Source organism: Alligator sinensis, unplaced genomic scaffold, assembly GCF_000455745.1.
Source record: "Alligator sinensis unplaced genomic scaffold, ASM45574v1 scaffold939_1, whole genome shotgun sequence".
NCBI lineage: Eukaryota > Metazoa > Chordata > Crocodylia > Alligatoridae > Alligator > Alligator sinensis.
This window is the reverse complement of record NW_005841995.1, coordinates 1,199,906-1,220,101: the sequence shown is the minus strand read 5'-3', so window position 1 is coordinate 1,220,101 and position 20,196 is coordinate 1,199,906. Positions and strand designations below refer to the sequence as shown.

At 39.7% G+C, this 20,196-nt stretch overlaps 1 protein-coding gene across 8 annotated transcripts in view; it reads right to left on the bottom strand.

Annotated features, from left to right (window-relative positions):
• Positions 1–20,196, bottom strand: part of MEIS1 (Meis homeobox 1) — a 126,762-nt gene that overhangs the window by 4,820 nt on the left and 101,746 nt on the right. For 4 of the 8 annotated variants that reach the window (XM_025201450.1, XM_025201446.1, XM_006021481.3 and 1 more), the window contains one exon: positions 806–864. In XM_025201450.1, coding sequence (XP_025057235.1) covers positions 806–864 — 59 coding nt within the window. Of the gene's footprint in view, positions 522–724; positions 865–20,196 lie in introns of all 8 variants that reach the window. The other 4 variants (XM_025201447.1, XM_025201444.1, XM_025201445.1 and 1 more) reach the window with 2 other exon arrangements.

The following is a 20,196-nucleotide window of genomic DNA, read 5'->3' as shown; positions in this document are numbered from 1 at the left end:
TGCAAGCCCTGAATGAGTATAACAAAAAATGAAATATGTTCAAAGGGATCCTACAGATCAAAACCATGGTAGACAACAGTTGATTTTGATGACTTGCAAAACAAAAACACCCAGAAAAAATAAATATATTTCCTTGATTTGAAATATCCATATTGATCTGCAAGCCAAGATCCCAAGAAGAATTGGTGTTTGAAGCTGATGATGAGCCACACCAAAACACTTAGAGATCCTAAAAGATAGCTATTAATAAGGAAAAACTAGAGACACAGAAACATTATACATGTACCACAACCTGAACACTAGGTTTTAACTGTACATTAAAAGCTGGCTTCAGAAGTAAGCTGCCTTGGGTTATTAAGCACATAAAGCTCTACCTCATTGAATGTCTTTGAACTTTACTGAGTCCCACAAGCGATCCTGACCCCTTTGCCCTTTTGACAGGTAATAAAGTTTACAGCAATTCCACACCAAGCCATGCACCAGGGAGTGGTCATAGTAGCAGAAAGAGCTGGGAAGGAAAACTTAAACAAAAAAAAATAACATGAATACTGAATATGTACAGACAGTTCTGTCACTAAGCATATCCTTTAAGTTACTGTTTTTTGGTTTTCAATTTTTTTTCCAAAAGTTTTCACCATGTTAAAGTGATTAGTGTTGTAATGAAACAAGACTGGTTTTATTTTAATTGTCAATCACTCCCAGCATTCATTTCTCATTTATTTACCAGGTAATGGACCTCCCGGTGAATGGCTTGAGGATGGTTTTCGCCTGCGTGACTTGAATACAGTTACTATTGGGGACTTGCCTGCTCGATTGGACTGGTCTATCATAGGCTGAACTATTCTTCTTCTAGCATTAATAAACCTACAACAAAAAAGGAAAGCATTTCGTTATTCAGATAAAGCATTCTTTAACACCGTTAGGTCCTCATTAAATGGAGGGCTGATCTAGTTCTCTCAACTGGTCTGTGCGCAGATTCAGATGCTGCAAAACCTGTAACCTCTCATGACCTTTGCAAGTACAAGCTTGGGGTTTCTGAGTTGATTTATGTTTGCCTGCTTTTACCACAGTTGGACACTTCCATTTCATCTTTTCATGGGGGAATTAGCAGAGTTTTCAGGAAACAATACCGGCAATACTCTTTTCAATTCAGAAGGAAGACAAAAAATTGGTGAAGGCAGAAGGATGTTCATAAGGGCATCTGTTACCTCCCCTAATTAGTGACATTTCTGTCTTATGTTCTCTGACTTCTTTTTACAGGTTTTATCAAAACCTTCCCTACCTCTTGCAAACCTAATTCTATTTTAATGCCCACTATTAAGATAATGAACTGTGATGGCAGTACACCATCAAATGAGGGAACGTCTGGAGTTTTATCACCACTACCTCACACTGCTGGGGACTTCAGAGCAAAGCATTCCTTGTAGAGATTTCTTGGTGGGTTTTTTTTCCCTCCTCTTTATGCAAAGTCTGAGGGGTCAAGGCGAGGTCATAGCTATACAGTAATTGAATTTATAATCCTGTTTTCTCCAGCTAGGCCTGACCATTTACAGCAAACATCTTATTAAATTGTAATTACTGTACTACTGACAAAATCCCCTCCACAAATGAAAAGAAGCTCTTTTGAAATAAAAAGGTACTTTAAAAATTGTCATTTGAAACCATAGTCATAGATTATTTTTAACTCTTAAGCTCGATTAGTTTTGTAATTGTTATGCTGAAAATTATATTCAAAATCAAAAAAGAAGACAGGTAATAAGAACAAAATCTCATCTTGGTCTATTCCGAATACAGCCTTAATGGCATTAAAGCTGTAAGACACAAGAACATAATCAATGAAAAATATTTTAATGTTCAGTGGTCAAACTTCATTCATTTTGATTTCACTAATCAGGGATCCTAGCAAACAGCACTCTGAAAAAGTCAGCCTCAACCAACTTATCAGCCAAGTGGAGTGGAGAGTATTTCCTAAGAAGATTTTCTTATTTTTACAAAACATAATACAGTATTTACCAGTAGACAATGAAGTGTTAGTATAAGTGAAACCAATATACTTGACAAAATAAATCATCAAAGCAGATCTTGTGAACCAGTATGCGGAACTTGTTTGCCTTGTGTTCATTTGCTGCAAGATCTTTTCTGTAATATCATTAAAGGTACCACAACATCCCAGCATGAATCTGGTCTGGCTGCTGATTGTTCTAAATTGCCATGGAACAGTGATAAAAAAATATACAACTTTATACTGTTTTTACTTCAATAAGACATCCCTAGCAAAAAATACATTTGATTGCCCCGTCTCACACACGCTTCTGAGTTCCATTCAATAAGTCATCAGAAAGTTAATCAAGGTGTGGGTCATGAATGATCAATCTGGTCTCACCAACATGCACTCTGGAAATGTTTCACACAGAGACATGCATAATCTGGGCCCTCTTTTGCAAAGCTTATGCACAAATTTGGTCATATTTGTCATTATCAGTGTTGTGTCCATTTTTATACAACCTTCTAAGAAAAAAAATTAAACCACAGCAAACAGTGTTGCAAATCAGTTTATCATTATCTTGTACAAACCATGAAAATTAGAATCATGTGAGCAGAAGGTTAGAAGAATTCTCCTTTCTCATTATAAGCACAGGTGTAGCACAAACACCATGTGAAATAAGCAATTAAAAAAAAATCTGTTTTTTCCCCATTAGCTGCCTCAGCTCCATGACCAATTAGAAAATTGTTTAATATCAGTAATCTGCATTAGCAGAAAGCAATTTTCACAGCAACTCTCTTAAGTAAAAACAACAATAATCCCCCTCCCCAAGCCATTTATTTTTGCAAGCCCCACAGGCTTGGGCTTTTAATGTTTCCTCCACCCTTGAAATAAAGACTGCTGAATACCTATCGTAGTAGGAGGCCCTTGGGGTAAGTGGGAAAGAGGGGCCCTTTCTGCTAGCCCTCTAAGATCTGGGAACAGTTGTATTAGTTGGCTTTCTGTGAAAACCCCTTTTTAGGGACATTTTTTAACCCAAACCAACAGCTACACATCAACATCTTAAATAAACTGAAAACACTTACTAGTACAAATGACTGAACTTTTCAACCTTTCCCTATCTTCAAAAGATACACATTATTATTTAGCAGGTACCTTTTTGAATAAAGTGTTTAGTCTACTATTTACTAACAGTTATCAGTAAGAACTACCTACAATCAACTATACTTTCACCTGTTTGCCCCACACTGCCACTTGGGATGTTTACTTTAACTACATTTTACACACAGGCACTTCATAATTATTGCCCTTTTAAACATTCTCACATGTATTTTATGTAAGTAGATATTCAGCAAAACAGCCATGTGTTTGGATGTCTTCAGGGTGAATTCAGACGCAAGAACATTTTCCTTCTGGGCAAAGTAATAAAATGACATTCTTGCTCCTCCCACTAGAAGTCAAACTGAGGTCAGCTCCCCATCCTTGTATCTGTTTAAATAAACTGGTCCAGCTGTTTGTTTCGAAAATGCCCTTTAACCTTCTGTCCCATCCTCCCTGCTTTTGTAACAGAACTCTTTACTTTGCATTATAGTAGTTTCCAAACTACTATGCATAAAAAAGTATCTACTTTCAAGTTACTGTTTTGTGTGTGTGAACCAAAACTGCACGTTAGATTAAAAGCATCTATGCATGTTGCATTAAGAAAGTAAAATTTGGTTAAATTATATTTATAAATCACATTTTACAATTCTTCACAAAAGATATTCAGTTTTGTAGGGGGACATATGGATATAGGAATACATTCTGCATGTTGCCTGTTCCTCTCCTTGAAAAGAAGTGCCAACAGCAAAATCATCATTTGAATTCGCAAAATTTTCTGTTGGTTAAATGATGGAAATCCTATCCACAACAAAGCGGTGGCACAAAATGTTATAAGGAAAAACTCCAACTGCCCCAATACCCCATGTCACCCACATTTCCCAGGTGGTAATATTCAATCATCTTTAGAAACCTTACTATATTAGGAAGAAAAAGACAAAAGGAATCAGGACTTATTTTTAAGGAAGTATTTTCCTCATAAAATAAATGCTTATTAAAACCTAATTTTCTCAAAATATCACCTCCTATTATAAATTACGGTCTCTATTCAAGCAAAAGCTTAAGCTCATGCATAAGGTATATTCATAATATTGCTATTATGAGTAAAGTTATTATGCATGCTTGAGTGTTTGCACAAAAAGTGGGGGGTTTTTACACACACATCATGTATACCAATAAAGTTGTCCTGCTGTAGACTCCGCACCGAATAAGAGAGTCAACAGCAATTCAATTTGTCGAAGTGGTAGTTAGACTTACCACAAAACTGAATAAAGTTAGCTTGTTGCATGGAATTTGGTGAAACAATGCAAATACAAATGGGGCTTTTTGTGTGGTGTAAAAAATGGAACAGTTGGACAAATATTCAGGCTCAGGGAGGTTGAATTATGTTTTTAAGTTAAACTTATTTTTCCTCCCTTTTCAAAAACAATAAGTTGCATTCTTGCTTTGTGAACCAAGAAAAAACTGCATCCAATTTGTGTAACTTCTCTCCAGTCTCTAAAGAGGAGCAAGAGGCCACTCTTACCCTTTTGTTAAAAAATGTATTTTGCAGGAATGTTATCTTTTAAACATCTCCCTGCTCCCAACCTGCTCCAGAGGTATCTCTAATTCTCCTCCACTCCAAGGTCTCTCCATTCTGACAATGAGCATCTCTGGTCACATGGATAAGATTCAGATTGAGACCCAGTGATGCAGCAATCTGCCTTTGAACTTTGACCTTCAGCTCAGCTGCCTTCACTGCCATGCACAAGTTTTGTTTCCTCTCAATGAGAGGCAGCATGACTGGTGATGACAAAAGACTATTTTAGGTTGAAATTGGCTAAAATACCCCAGCCAGAAAGTGAATATTTTCACAGGGTCACAAAACCATTCAAAAGGCACATTTTGCTAGTTTCAGGTTACAGCCTGCATGGCATTTTTCAGAGATCTGTTCTTTTTTCTTTTGCTGCAGCTTCCTTTGCTCCTTGTGTGTAGTTCTCTGTGGTACTGGCTGAAAAGCGTGTATTTCACACTTCTATTGCATGAATAAAATGAGGCCCTCCCTGGCTATCACAGTTTTCTAAAGTCATCCTTTGCTCAAAAATGTACATAGTTGTGGAACCTTTCATTTTCCAGGTTCAGATTTAGATTTATTACAAGAATCCTACTGAAAATAGATAGAGTTCATTTTATAGACAAGTTTCAGCACCCCTCACCCTCCCCAAAAAAAGAATATTTTCACAACCTTTCCAGTCTTTGAGCCCTCAGGACTCATGCTGTTTCTTGTCAATTTCACACCGGAGAGTGGTCCAGGGGTTTGCATATCAGGAGAACTGCTATTAAGTGCCAAAAACACTTTGTTTCAATTCTTTTTGAAGTTTGTTCTAGCAATCCTGTCAACTACATGTTTAAGGGATTTTAAGAATAGCTACAAACACCATTGTTCATAACTCCTCTTGCAACTCTCTTCTTTAACAAGAATTATTCTTTAGCAATGAACACTCATTCCTGAATAGAAAGTATAAGCATATGTTAGGTTATGTCTTTGTACATGCCATTAAAGTACCTAAATTAACAATCAGCTTTATTTTTTTTAAACAGATTATTTTAAAAATCATTACCTCCATCCCCATATTTTCAGCTCTGAAATCGGCAAAGCCTTCACCTTTCAAATTTGCTATTTCCCATCCAATTTGCTGGAACCATCTATTTATCTAGTATTTAAACCATTTTCCCAATGCAACACCTTTTGTCTCCAGCAAAAATAATTACAATGTGAAGTGTGCTAAATAGTGACTCTTGGATCATTACATTTCATTGTCACTTTATTCCTAACTCTCAATTATTTTCATTTTTCTCTTGTTTACATATTTTCCTGACCCTTTTAAGATAGTTCATTATGGGGAAAAATGTGGAAACCTATTTACACATTTGCTACTTTCAAATGGTAAAAATGTACTTTAAAAACAGACTTGAAAATCTGTTCAAGAATAAATAGATCCCGTTGGTAATTATCAATACAAAAAGTAGTTGATTTTCCAAAGGTGTTACACTTCCACACCCTTAAAATGAGAAATATATGCTAAAGGAGCTCTTGCTACAGGTATTAAAAAGTTCCGATCACAAACCTAGTTAGTGTGCTCAGCGACCCACAGCTACCAGTCATTAGCCATCCTTGCTTTCTGTACTCCTTTATTTGTGAAATAAAAGGTCTCAAGACACTCAAGAAAGTAGATTCAGTCTAAAGTCAAACCTTATGAAGTCATGTTTGGCAACTTTTCTTGGTTTCTCCTCCTCCTCCTCTGAAATGAAGACAGTTGGAGACTGCAGCATAGTATTTTATTTGTAGTTCACTTTTAAATGCTGTTTTACACAACACCCAGCCCTCCATACAGTCATTTGACAAATATTCTTGTGTTGCCAGAAGAGGAAACAAATCTTTCAAGAGAATTTTCTGATATGCCTGATTGATGGACTTGCTGTGATTTGAGTAAATTCCAATATTAGGTTTCTGAAGTGGGCGGTTAGCAGAGCATGTATTCTCTTCCCTCCCTACCTCCATTAAATGGAGTGAATGATGTTCACTCCATTTAATGACTGTGAACATCATTCACAACATTAAATGGAGGTAGGGAGGGAAGAGAATACATGCTCTGCTAACCGCCCACTTCAGAAACCTAATATTGGAATTTACTCAAATCACAGCAAGTCCATCAATCAGGCATATCAGAAAATTCTCTTGAAAGATTTGTTTCCTCTTCTGGCAACACAAGAATATTTGTCAAATGACTGTATGGAGGGCTGGGTGTTGTGTAAAACAGCATTTAAAAGTGAACTACAAATAAAATACTATGCAAAACTAGTGATGAAAAACCACTAATTAGCTGACAAATTTGATGTAAAGCACTAATGAAAGCCATGTGCTGTGCTGCAATTTAGTTTTAAAAATAGCTTCTGACTTCAAGCATTACTATGTGACCCTACAAGTGTATTCACATTGTGCATTCAGAAAAGTTTCTTTAAAGCAGGGAAGTGCCATTTAATCTTGTGCAAGCAGAACCTGCTAATGTACCAAGCATATCAAGTGCACAGATAGAAAGGATACAGATGTGATCAGGTATGCACACCCAGTAGGTATGCCTGGTATGCTCTACATTCACTAGCCTGAGATGTAAGGACCCTGTCTTTTGTTACTGTTCTGCTTGATCTTCTGTGAACACTTTTACAAACTTTTTCTTCTCCCATAATTCACTTCCTTGTTAAATCACCATAGGACACATCCTGTCTTCATTGCCCAGCCCAAATACATAGTATGAGTCTGAAAGAGCACTGTACTACTGGGCTAGATGGGGGCACTGCACAGATGCTATTCCAGTCTATCAGGAGAGGAGGCAGTACATAACCTCAAGAAGGAATAACAACTAATGGTTTTGCCTAAGGACAGATACACACATTCCTGGCCCTGCTCTTCATTGCTATTTTCCAGTTTTTCAGTTGCACCCTATAGGGTGCCCACATGGTGCAACAACACTGCTTCTTAACACTGCTTCTTTTCTATTCTGCCTCAGGAGGAAACCAAGACCCTTCAGAATATTTTTTTGGTAAAAAATAAGCGGGGGAAGGGGGAGGGGGATCACACAATGTAGTCTACAGATCTGCCATTAAGACACTCATCTGACATATGAGAAATCCAGGTTCAGCCCCCTGCTCTGGGATGAACATCCCAGAAGTGTCCTAAAAACCAAGCTATTGCTTGTCTTAGGTGTTTTTCTCCCTCCCTCCTATTCTTTTAACCAAACATTTCAACATGCCCAATGTAAGTTTTACAGATAAACTGGCTATTTCTAATTTTTGTTGAAAAATTACTGAGCAGCTCTACTCCAGAATCCTATACTTGTTCGACTTTGTGTGCTACTGAAACATACCACATCTGCCTCCAGCTATCTTGTGGGATTCTACTTATCTACTTACTTATCTTAAAAAGAGCCAACCAGGGACCAAATTGTCATAGGGCCCTGCTATACATTCAAATTAAAGTTGGATAGAAACAAGTAATAGAGTTGTTACACATTCTCAAGCACTAACTTTATAGCTGGTTGGCTCTTTTTATAGCTGGATGGACATTTTTATTGTGTGATAAGTACTTTGCATGTGTGGCTGGTCTAAAATTATTGAGTGATTAATCAGTTAATTGTGTAATATATGTAATGTGTACCGGGGCAATAGAACCAGAGCTGCTGGTGATTTCTCAGGGCCAGAGAGAGGTAGTGAGCCACATAAGTCTGAAGTTAGGCAAAAGGCAGAGGAAAGGGTGGCACTTTACAGACTAATTTTATGGTTGGAACGGTGTGAACCTACTTGAGTATATTTCCTGTCACAAATAAAAGTATAGTTCTTTCCTTGTCTTCAGGGGGACTCTATAGCAATGTGGCCCTTAATGGGCTCCTCCAGGGTTTTGGTTGGTTGCCCTCAACTCATCTCAGTTGTGGTGGTGGTGTTGTGACATGGGTTTTTGCTCAGCACCAATTCTCTTTGCATCGACTATGACAAGATAGTCGTATAGGAACAGGTTTCAGCCACTACTAACCTAAAACTGACCATTCTGTTTCAAGCTTTATTTTCAGTGACATGAGCTCCACCTTGTTTAGAAATTCATTCCATGAAGGAAATCACATTATTTTTGCTTGGAGTCCCTGTTCACAATAACATTTTGAGTTCAAGAGAAGAAACTGGATACCTCCCAAAAATGATGAAATAAAATGCATGGAGCAGTTCAGAGAGGTATGGATAGAAGGGACTTGCAAGATCTTGGGACAAACAGTTTATATGCAAGTCTCAGTTAATGTAAATCAATGATGTTATACTGATTTACTCTAAGTGAGGAGTTGACACTATCTGGGGCAAAGGTGGAATTAAAAATGGAGCAACTGATATTACAGCATTTCAGGCATCACGTTTTATCGCAGTCAAAAAGTCACAACAACTACTGTGCTTGGGAAAAAAATATTCCGTGAAACTGTTACATGACCTAGATTTTGTTGAGGACTGCAGTGGTAGTGTTTTCTTTAAATGGTATCTTCTGTTATTTTCTCTTGTTTAAACAAAATAAAGGAATCTTTAATGCTGTTATAGCCAGCTATACATCATTCACGCTGGATCATTTTAGACCAGACTGGGCAAAATGCACACCCTCAAAAGCACTTCTTTCCCATATGCCTCTGGCTGCATTTCATTTTTTGAGAAGAGAAAATTGTTTTATCCAACAAGGAGGCAACATTTGCCCCATTTTTAATATTTCAGGCTGACTTTTTAACCACTCAAAAATGCAGTTTGTTTTATGTAGGTGCAGCCTGAAGCAGTTTATGATGTAAGTGAGAGAGAGGGTCTCTGAGGGCACAGTTCTCAGCTTGTTGGTGTTTCAATTCTCAATGGTTAATCGCTGTACACCATTCTCAGCAACTGTTGACACAAAATAGGTGGAGATCAGGTCTGTGCAAGCAGAAAATACCAGAAAGGCAAACTATATGTAAACACACTTAAGATAGATTTGACAAGAATAGACCAAAACCTGACTTGCAAAGAAATGACAAACCATTACTCGTCTCTCTCCCTCCCTCTCTCTCTCTCTCTCTCTCTTTTGTGCTGAGGTTACTTTTCCTAACAACAACAAAAATTCTCTCTCGTTTCCTTTTAAAGAAAAATTGAAAGTACTGAGATGTATTTACAGAAGACAATGAGGCACAAGGAATTCTACTCTTGATTGTTCTGCCGCAATGATTATGGTATCCTAGATGATTTTAAAGTAGAACTCCATTTCTACATAGCATATACCTGAATATGAACTTTCTTTCTTATTTAAAAAAACAACAAAAGAGTAACTCACAGAGAATGGCGACCCATAGCCTAATACAGCAGACTAAAGCAAAAAGGGGAAAATAGAGCAACCGGAGAATGTTTGAACAGTGCCTTTTAATCTTATCTTCATGACACCTGACAGCACATTAGTTATAGAATATTAATGCACCCACTAAAAAGTTTGTCATGTACAAAACTACCATATAAAAAGATGGAATGCCTGAGGGAAAAACAATTTTTGCTGCATATTAACTTCTAAAATGCCAAGCCTCTTGCTTGTCATGCTGTTGGCACGTATACCTTATTTGCAACATTCTGCTAAGCAAGATGACTACCTTCTCTTATAAAAAAAAAGTGTGTTTGTGTTGACATGTATTTTATAGTTTTTTATTATACCGCGTACTTTATTTGCTACATACACAACAGTCATTGTTTCTAACTTGTGGAAAATTATTCAAAGTTCGCTTCCTTTGTTCTAGTTCCAGTTTATCCAATGAAGGTCTCTCCATAACTAGAAAGTTGTTATGAAGGAGATGGAATGCAACCCTGTGCCGAGGGAGTGCTTACGGCCTGGGTACTATGACTTAAGTCTCACTCAAGGTCTCTTACAAAGGTTTAAATAAAACTTGTGCTAGCTCTCTGTACAGAGATGAGTTTCACCTACAAGGCCCATAGTTAAGCCTTTTGAACAGATCAAGGTGAAGATTATGGGAACAAGGTCTAGCTTAATTGTGAAATTCACAGTTGAATAGAGCACCAGCACAAGGCCTCAAAACAAAACTTACAGTAATTGCAGGTGCTCTGCTGGTCCTCTGCTGAGGGATGAAGTTCACCTACCCTGCATGTCCTGCACACAATGTCTGCTCTCCAGTAGGAAAGTACATGGTAAAGTAGTCTCCTCAATTCTGGTTTTCCTAAAAAATTCAGCAGTCCCCTGAAACAGGAGGGACCACAACAGGTAGTTGTCTCCATATTCCTAAATACGTGCAAGGACCAAACCTTGTCTCACTAGTCTGAGTCCCCTTTGCTGAAGCAATCTATTCCTAGTCAGAGCACATGTTTTATGATGGTGGATGCCAGGAAGAGTATGACAGGGATAGATCACTCTAGATCTATCTAGATGTTCATATGCTCTCCCTCTAAAGCAGTGATACTCTACCTCTCCAGCCCACAGGAATGGAGAAGTGATGCAAGGCCAGTCTGAGGGCTGGATTCCAAGTGCGGGGTTGGTGCATGGACCAGTTCCAGAGTAGGGTTGGGGCTCAGGTTCAGTCCCTGGGTGGAATCTGGCATAGAAGCATGACCTTGCTTGCCAAATCTGGCTGCAGCACAGCTCTATATGCCAATCCAACCTTGAATATTGGATCTGGCTGTCGAGAGACTGCACACCAGTGAGATCTGGCACACAGGACTATGCTATCTAGACTGTAGGGTTCCCACTGGGTCCAGAAATTTGTTGGTGGGGGAGCAGCATAAGCATCAATTGCCACAGCTCTGGGAACAATTAACACTGCTACTGATCCCACATTGTCAAATTTTTGGACCTGGGGAGAACCCCATGGGCCAGATGACACAGAGCTAGATCTGGCCACAGTCTAGAGGTTGAGACAGTCATAAAGATTATGAAGCCAGTGCAGTAGACACTACAGTCTTTCTATTAACATGCATCTAGTATACTAAAAATATATGTGGTAATTCAGTCTCCATATTAGATTAACTTACGTTAGACTGGATCCAGGTAGTGCTACAGCCTTGAAAGTACTTGATACAAAAGTCCTCTTCCTGGCAGAACTCACATGTTTGGGAATTAAATTCTACTGTTACTCAGGGCACCAAAAACTCCAAGGTTGCTTTAAACAAAGAATGTGGGACAAACTAACACTAGCTTCTGATGTAGATTATACTCTCTATGACAATTGTTTTACCTCATAATGGAAGTTCAGATGCTCTCCATTGCACTCCTGTTGAAGCTGGCCCACCGTAGCAAGATTCATTGGGCCAGTGAAGGTAAACTAGAGTAAACATGACTTTGAAGTTCAGTGGTAAGGGTGTTCTGCTTGGAATGGTAGTCCTGGGTTTTGGTTCCTGGTCACAGGACTGAATCTGTATTTTATCCAGTAACTCTTTGGAGCAGGAACCAGAACACAGAATGCCCTCACCACTACACCACAAGTCCAGCTCTTGCTTCATTTCTCTCTGGCCCTTTGCATCTTGCTTCCCCTTCTGTCCTCAGTGGCTCAGAAGAGTAGTAGAGAGTGTCACTGTTCCAGCCTTGCCTCCAGCCTGATTAGCATATTATATGTTCTTGGAAGAGCTCTAACCACTAGCCTCTATTATAAAATCTGGGTGCCACAACCTTCTCCTCTTCTGGCTGCGTTTTAAAAGAAAAGAGTGAGCTGGGCATCTCTACCAAACAACCAATTAAGGACCTAGATTCAGAAAGTAGTTTTGTGCTGTGAATCCCTGCCTCACACACCTGCCTAACCATAGCTTGTAGATAAGTCAAGGAGAGAGGTTGGATTTTAGATATACCCATCTTTTCAGCATTTCCTACTGGCTGTCTCCTGATAGACCTACCCAGTCTTAGGTGCTTCACTCTCCTCATCCACTGTGTAAGGAATTTAGCTGCCTAATGCAGGTTTGTGAATTGCAAATCCAGAGCCAGTACCTAAAAGCTAGACAGGGCAATGCTGCACATCACTTGCCTAAATCTCTTTGCAGATCTGGGCCTGAGTCACCTGAACATATACATCGCATTCAAGCCTGGGATGTAAAACATAAAATTGGTACATTAGTAACTGCTAAATTGTATTTTTAGAATGATGACTTTACTGAATTAAAAGAAAAATAATCAGAAAAAGTAGTACCAATGGTGTACTTCTAAGATCCTTTGACATGACAATACCTGATGGTTTCTAAATTCACAACTCTTCTCCCTGCAAGCTATTTGCTCAGCTTTTCTAATAATACCTTGGTTGTCTGGCAACTCTCCAGGGCTGTCTAAGGCAATATGCAAGCTAAACATTTTTTGACTGATTTCAATATTTTCTTATGAGTAACTATACAGTATTTTACCTAGTGAATATTCCTGATTGCTGTAATTTAAGAACAGAGAAATAGACTACAGATGTAATATTATTATTACAATTGGCATTCAAGGTGAAAGGCATAACAATTAGCTAAGACTTAGTGAAAACATAAATGTAAAAACTGTTTTAAAATCCCTGCACATGGTATTTGGAACAGCTACTTTACCACACATATTCTGAATTGTTTGAATAGTAATTTACTTGGCAAGATTCCCTTTTCTGTTGATTTCTTTTTTTTCTTTCTTTCTTTCTTTCAATTTGGTCCACTTTCTTATCACTAAAGCTTATAATTCTACTTTACCTTATGCTGAGTAACAAATATGGCACAGTAATAAATTGCTTTCAATCTTGTATAGTCTTTTCCAAAATGTTTTTCATGGTTTAATATTAAGCCTAATATTATCAACAAAACAGTGTTTAAATAACCTCTGTAAGTGAATTATTAAATTATATCAAAAGAAAAAGCAAAACAATTCCTGAAATCTGATGATCTCTGATTGAATTTAGATTGCTGAATCTGAGAGCATAATTTGTGTATGTTTAAACATTTACAAGTAAATAAGTACCTGTATTTATGGTATATTTGATTACTTATAAGAGTATTTATTATGTTATTGCACAGATTCAAATTGCATCTTGACCTTTACTGGTTTAAACTGTTTACTGTAACAAAAGCAATAACATACACATCTAAAAACAAGCATATATTTTACTTGCCTTTAGCCCCAAACCTATAAATGTGGCATGTTTTGGAAAGGCAGTAAAATGTGTATTTTGCCCACTTACTCTACTCTGCAGTTATAGGCAACGTGGGTAAAATTTCACTCCTACATGGAGGACCAGCCCCCTGTCCATTCTCCACTTAATGCAACCCCTCTTATGCCCTAAAAATAGTGCTTAAGTGGATCTTAAGTGGTCATGTGCTTGCCTTCTTGCACAGGGGTGAATTTCTCCCTCAGTAAAGTAATCTAGCAAAGCTGGTGTCTATATCAAGCATTCAGTTCAACTCTTATGAAGTCAATGGGAGGCTTTCCCTTTGCCCAAAGGGAGTTTGAATGGGGTCTAACTGAAAACTATGGTAATTTGTGTATAGTATAATGCCACCTCATAGACACTAGTAGTGGCATGTCTAATGCTATAACTTATTTGAGGTCTATTTCAAAGAAGCCAAATCCCAACTCACTTTCCAGGGGAGGGGAAGAAATCTCCAGCAGTTGGGAAAAGAGTAATCTGTTTGGTCACAACCAGCAGGGCTGACTGTTGGTTCATCCATCCCTCTCATCCCATTACATTGAGAGGTAGTTAAGAACTCCCCCACCCCCGACCCAATTCCTTCTTAATGCACTTACTCCTACTTACTAAGTAAAGGGGATGAAAATGAAGTTGAAGATGATGAAGCTGAAGATGATGTCTTGGGCAAAGGAAACTCACTGCCTGATGGGGAGCGGCTGTACAATACCCTTCATCAAATGGAGATCAGTGGCTCAGTTATTACACTCTACCTTCATCAAATGGAGATCAGTGGCTCAGTTAAAACACTCTCCCCCACCACAAGCTGCCAATTTCATATGGCAGAGGCATAAAGAGAAGCTCTCAGGCCCACCACAAACAGCCCAGTAGAGAGGAAGAAGATGAAGGGACTAATTGTCCTATGACAGAAGAAACTAGATGAAGGGGAAGTTCCCCTGAGGAAGAAGCAGTAGGCCTGCCATGCTCACTACAGATACAGCTCGCAATCCACAGTCCCTCCCTCAATGGGTATATATTAAGTAAGAATTATTTGTGGGTGATGGCTGGCAAAGTCACATGGGGTATATGTTTTGGGAAGGCAATTGTGAGGGGCCTATATAGCAATAAGGGCTTTGAAGGGTCTTGCATATTATAAGCACAGCTGGAAGTACTACGTAAGCTAAGGCTACCTGATCCTTTCTGTTACTGATGTGGATCAGGTGAGAGAATACCTTGAGACACTGGACATTCACAAGTCTGTGGACGCAGAGGAAATGCACCCGAGAGTCTTGAAAGAGGTGGCAGACATCATTGCATCCCCCTTGGCAGGGATATTTGAAAAATCGTGGCACTTGGGCGAGGTCCCAGATGACTGGAAGAGACAACACGGTCCCTATCTACAAGAAAGGGAGGAGGGATGACCTGGGGAACTATAGACCAATCAGTCTGATGTCCATCCCTGGAAAAATCCTGGAAAAAAATTTCAAGGGATCCATCAACGCCAGATTAACAGAAGGCAAACTTCTGAATGTCAGCCAACATGGCTTTGTGACTGGCAGGTCTTGCCTGACCAACTTCATCTCCTTCTGTGACCAGGTAACATATGCCCTGGACAAGGGAGATGATGTGGACATCATTTATCTGGACCTCAAGAAGGCCTTTGACCTAGTTCCCCATGATGTCCTCATGGTTAAGCTGGGGAACTGATAGCCCCAACTGGCTACAGGGTCGGACCCAAAAAGTACTAGTTGAAGGAAGCAAATCAACCTGGCACAGGAGTCCCTCAGGGCTTTGTACTCGGACCAGTACTCTTTAACATCTTCATCAGCGATCTAGATTTGGGAGTCAGATGTGAACTGGCCAAGTTCGCAGATGATACCAAATTATGGGGGAGGGCCATCACACCACAGGACAGGCTGGGAATACAGGCTGACTTGGACACACTCTCAAGGTGGACTGACCAAACCAGATGGCCTTCAATGCAGAGAAGTGCAAGGTGCTGCACCTTGGTAGGAAGAACCCTCAGCACACTTACAGGCTAGGCAGTGCTATGCTCGCTAGCACCATGATCGAAAGGGACTTGTGGGTCTTGATTGACTACAAGATGAATATGAGCCACCAATGTGATGCGGTGGCAGGCAAAGCTAACCAAACTCTAGCATGCATACACCGATGCATCTCAAGCAAAACCAGGGAAGTCATCCTCCCGCTTTACTCAGCCCTGGTGAGACCGCAGCTGGAGTACTGCGTCCAGTATTGGGCCCCCCACTTCAGGAAGGATGTAGAGAAGCTTGAGAGAGTCCAGAGGAGACCCACTTGTATGATCCAAGGCCTGAAGGGAAGGCCATACAAGGCGAGGCTGAGGGACTTGGGACTCTTCAGTCTGGAGAAGAGGAGGCTCAGAGGAGACTTGGTGGGAGCCTACAACTTCATAAGAGGGGTACATCAGGACCTGGGACAACATCTGTTCACCAGAGCTCCCCAAGAGATAACAAGGTCTAACGGCCTTAAATTCCAGAAAGGCTGATTTAGACTGGATATAAGAAAAAAGTTCTTTATGGTGCGTGTGTCCAGGGTCTGGAACCAGAGCCCCCCCAGAGGTGGTGCAAGCACCTACTCTGGACTCCTTCAAAAAACAGCTGGATTTATTTCTTGCTAGGGTCATTTGATCCCAGCTAACTTCCCACCTATGGTGGGGGGGCTCGAACCGATGATCTCCTGAGGTCCCTTCTAGCCCCTAATGTCTATGAAAACTATGAAATCTATGAAGTTATAAGACCGTATTTTTGGTCATTTTTAACTTTGCCAATCTTGGTGTGAAATTATCCATGTCAGGTGTCTGCCTCAGGCTGTTCTTTTTTTTCAGTTTCAGCAAAAATGGTTCAGCTGTTTCTGAGAAAGAAATTAAGAGAAAATATGTTGTTTTGCCCATGTTAAAACATTCCTGCAACCGTTTTGTTGAGAAACTCTAGCACAGTGATTCTTATTCAGGGGCTGTGGCCCCCTGAGATGCCTTGAGATCCTTTCAAGGGTGCCACAGGTAGCACTATTAGGTTTGTAAACATGAGTCACAAGATAAACCCATATATTTCAAATAAGTGTCCATTGGGTTAAAAACATTCTGACCTGTTGTGGCCTTTTTGAGATTTTTGCAATAGAAAAATTGCTTTATGATTTTTCCATAGTCAAAAAACAGGGAAACCTAAGAACTGGCATTTTCAGAGGGGTGCTTTGAGTCGAACGAAAGGTGTCTGGACTCTAACAAGGGGTGCCTTGACTCTAAAAAGGTTAAGAACCACTGCTCTATCACTTGGGAGCAAGGACTTAAATGTAGCAGACAGCACTGAATTAGGTATCAGAGCTGTTCACATGAGACAAAAGCCCAAATTTGGCCATTTTTAAGCCCCTTAAAATCTTTGTTTGCACAAGTTCCACAGAGGCTTGTTAGCATCTAAATTCTCCAAACAGTCTGTCTGTACAGGACCTGCTATAGCTCAAAGCTATGAAGGCTGAGTAGGGCTTTCTCTATGATTGCTACTCCTGACTGCTGTAGGCCACTCTGGGACTGGGCAGGATAGATGGACTGTATCTCCCATATCTCAATGCTCTCAGCTGGTATCCAAATATCACTGAGCATGGTAGAAGTGACAACGGCTGAGTCCATGGTAAAAGTGATAGATTGGGATAAAGATCCTTATTAGATGAGAAGACTGGGATAAGAACCAGCAATGGGGGAGACAGGCCTGAGAAAGGGCCAAAAAGCTTTGTGACCATTAAAGCACATTCCCTTTCAAGTTAGCAAATAGGTGTGAAACTTACTGGCAGAGTGTCATGTTTGATATACACACAGGATGCCAACTTTCTACTGCCACCCTCTGCAAGTGGCAGAGGTACATGGGGTAAATCTAAAGGTCCCAACCCTCCTGAAGACTCAGGGGCTGCTGTGATTCCATAAGGTCAGATTGCTGGATATTTTTTTTTTTTAGTCTAGAAAATTACACAAACAAACTACCCTTAAACACTGCAAAACTAAGCACTCCAAAGTTATTTGGACAGCTTTAATTCATATATGTATGCATTTATTATTTTATTCATATGTATGTATCATGATGACCTGATCACATACTATTCTTTCACAGTCATCAGCCTGCCTTAAACAATAAATAAGATATATAGACAGAGAGCACAAGTGAAGTTGGGTTCCCAAAACCTTGTGCTCTTATGTATATCTTATTTGGTAAACTTTTAAATGTGCATCTCTACCCTGCATTATGGGTAGAACAGATGCTGCCTTTGTACTGCCATAAAAAATGGCCAAGAAAGCAGGCATCCATACCTCTTGTCATGCCACAAAGTCCAACATTTGGGTGGTGGTATCAAATTGCGCCACTTTATAGTGACAGATATCTGTTAGGTTTATGGTGGAAGATCACAGTCAGCCTCAAGCTGTCCACGCTCTCCAGCTGGTCAGGAAAGCACTCACAGGGCTTCAGGGACCTGATCCTGTGTGCCCCAGGAATTCTCCTTCTCATGATGTATAGAATCAGCCTTCTGAGGCCCCATGAGTGTGGGTTTCTTGTTTGGAAAACTCCATGTGCCCATCAACACTCTGGTGCAGTCCTGGGGCTAAGACCATCAATCAGGTGATTGGCAGTCCCAGCCCTGGGACCCCATAGGAGCCGACTTTCCCCACTTTGAGACATGCCATGGAGATTTCCCAAACTGCATCTCTGGAAGAGGGAAAAGCTGGGCAGGTGCTCCAGAGCTTGAAGGTCCTGATCCTGAGCAGGAATTCCCAGGGGGTGCGGGACTGGGCCCATCAGGCCCCAGGAAAACATATCTATTGTCACACAAGATCAACAGGTGGGACAACAGGCAATGTGTTTTACCTAGTGAAGTAGATCAGGTGTGCCTGGACACATCCTGACACAGCTAATCTGTTTCATTTAGCAACGTCTACTTCTCACCTATATGTTCATTTTCTGGGTGCCTAAACTGGAGCCCTGAGATTTGATTTGCAGACATGCTAATTACACACAGTTGCAACTGCAGTCAATGAAAGGTATGCTTGGAACATTTAACATACTTTACTTTACTCAGTTCTCAGAAAGCTTAGGACCTAGACATCTTCAATTGGACACCAAAATTAATGGAAAACTGTGAACTTAATCTCTCCGTGCCTCAATTTTCCAGATATAAAATGGGGATAATAACATCCTCTCACCTCACAGTGGTGTTAGGAAGCTAAATTAATGTTTGTAAAGCACTCAGTTTCTACAGTGATGAGCGAGGCAGAAAAGCCCATGAGGAAATGAATAATTCAGTCTTCAGAAAAAGTTTGAATAGCATGCTGCAAAGCAAGCTTGAACAACAAGGATAAAACAAAATAGTGGATGGCTGTTCATTTCAAGCATGTGACTGCTCATTCATTGCAAAATTTCCATCTCAGGCACTAAATGAAACAAGGATATTGTAGAAAAAGTAGTATGAGATCACATAATTAAATATGCTATAATTATGCAAAGCAACTGGTGTTTTGCAATTTTTGAGTGTTGGACTTTATAGAAATATAGAAATATTCAGAAAAGGGTTATTTATCTATATTTATATGCATCTGTATATACATATACACATAAATACTTACACACCTCTATATAGTTCTATAGATGTATGCCAATATAAAAACACACAGAGATGCTTCTATACTTTTGTAGCACTTGATGAGGATTGCTTTGCCTCCTCGAAGTGCCAGAAGTAATTATTTAACATTAGTTCTTAACAGGAACAGAGTCAGTTGGGATGTAGTAAACAAGGAAATTGTATAGATTGTTCAATATACCCTATTCTAGCTCTCTGCTAAGGTAATAAATGATTGTATCACACCTTCTGGATGTTTCAATCACAGAGCAGTAGTTTTTTATCACAGGGGAAAAGTACCTCATTAACCTCTGCTCTGTTGGGTTCTCTCTATGTCCATATATGCAACACTGTCAAGGTCATACAACTGCCCCTTCTGGTTCATATTCCCATGATCTGAACCCTAAACCTCTAAGGGGTTAAATGACTAACAAGACAAAGATTTCAGTGGTTGATATAGACTAACAGCTTATTGAACTCTGCTATCATAGTAACTACAGCAATAACGTTGTCACTCAGTAATGTCTCCTTCTGCCCAACTATTGCAGAAGACAGTTCAAAAGAATGCTCAGTTTGCAATCAGAATATTTATAGAAATTACCTACGTGGCAATTCCAACATCAAAAATATTTCAGTTCAAAACCACAGCATTTTTAAGATATCTGTTCAGCCACGGGTACATTTTGTAGCACATCTCACACCTTCAGTCCATGCATGCACCCTTCATCTACCACCACTGGGAGTTGTGTCAGGTGAGGCAACAACGAGACATCATTCTGTGTGTGCATGGAAAATCAGTATCTTTTCATTAAGTTTTTTAACAGA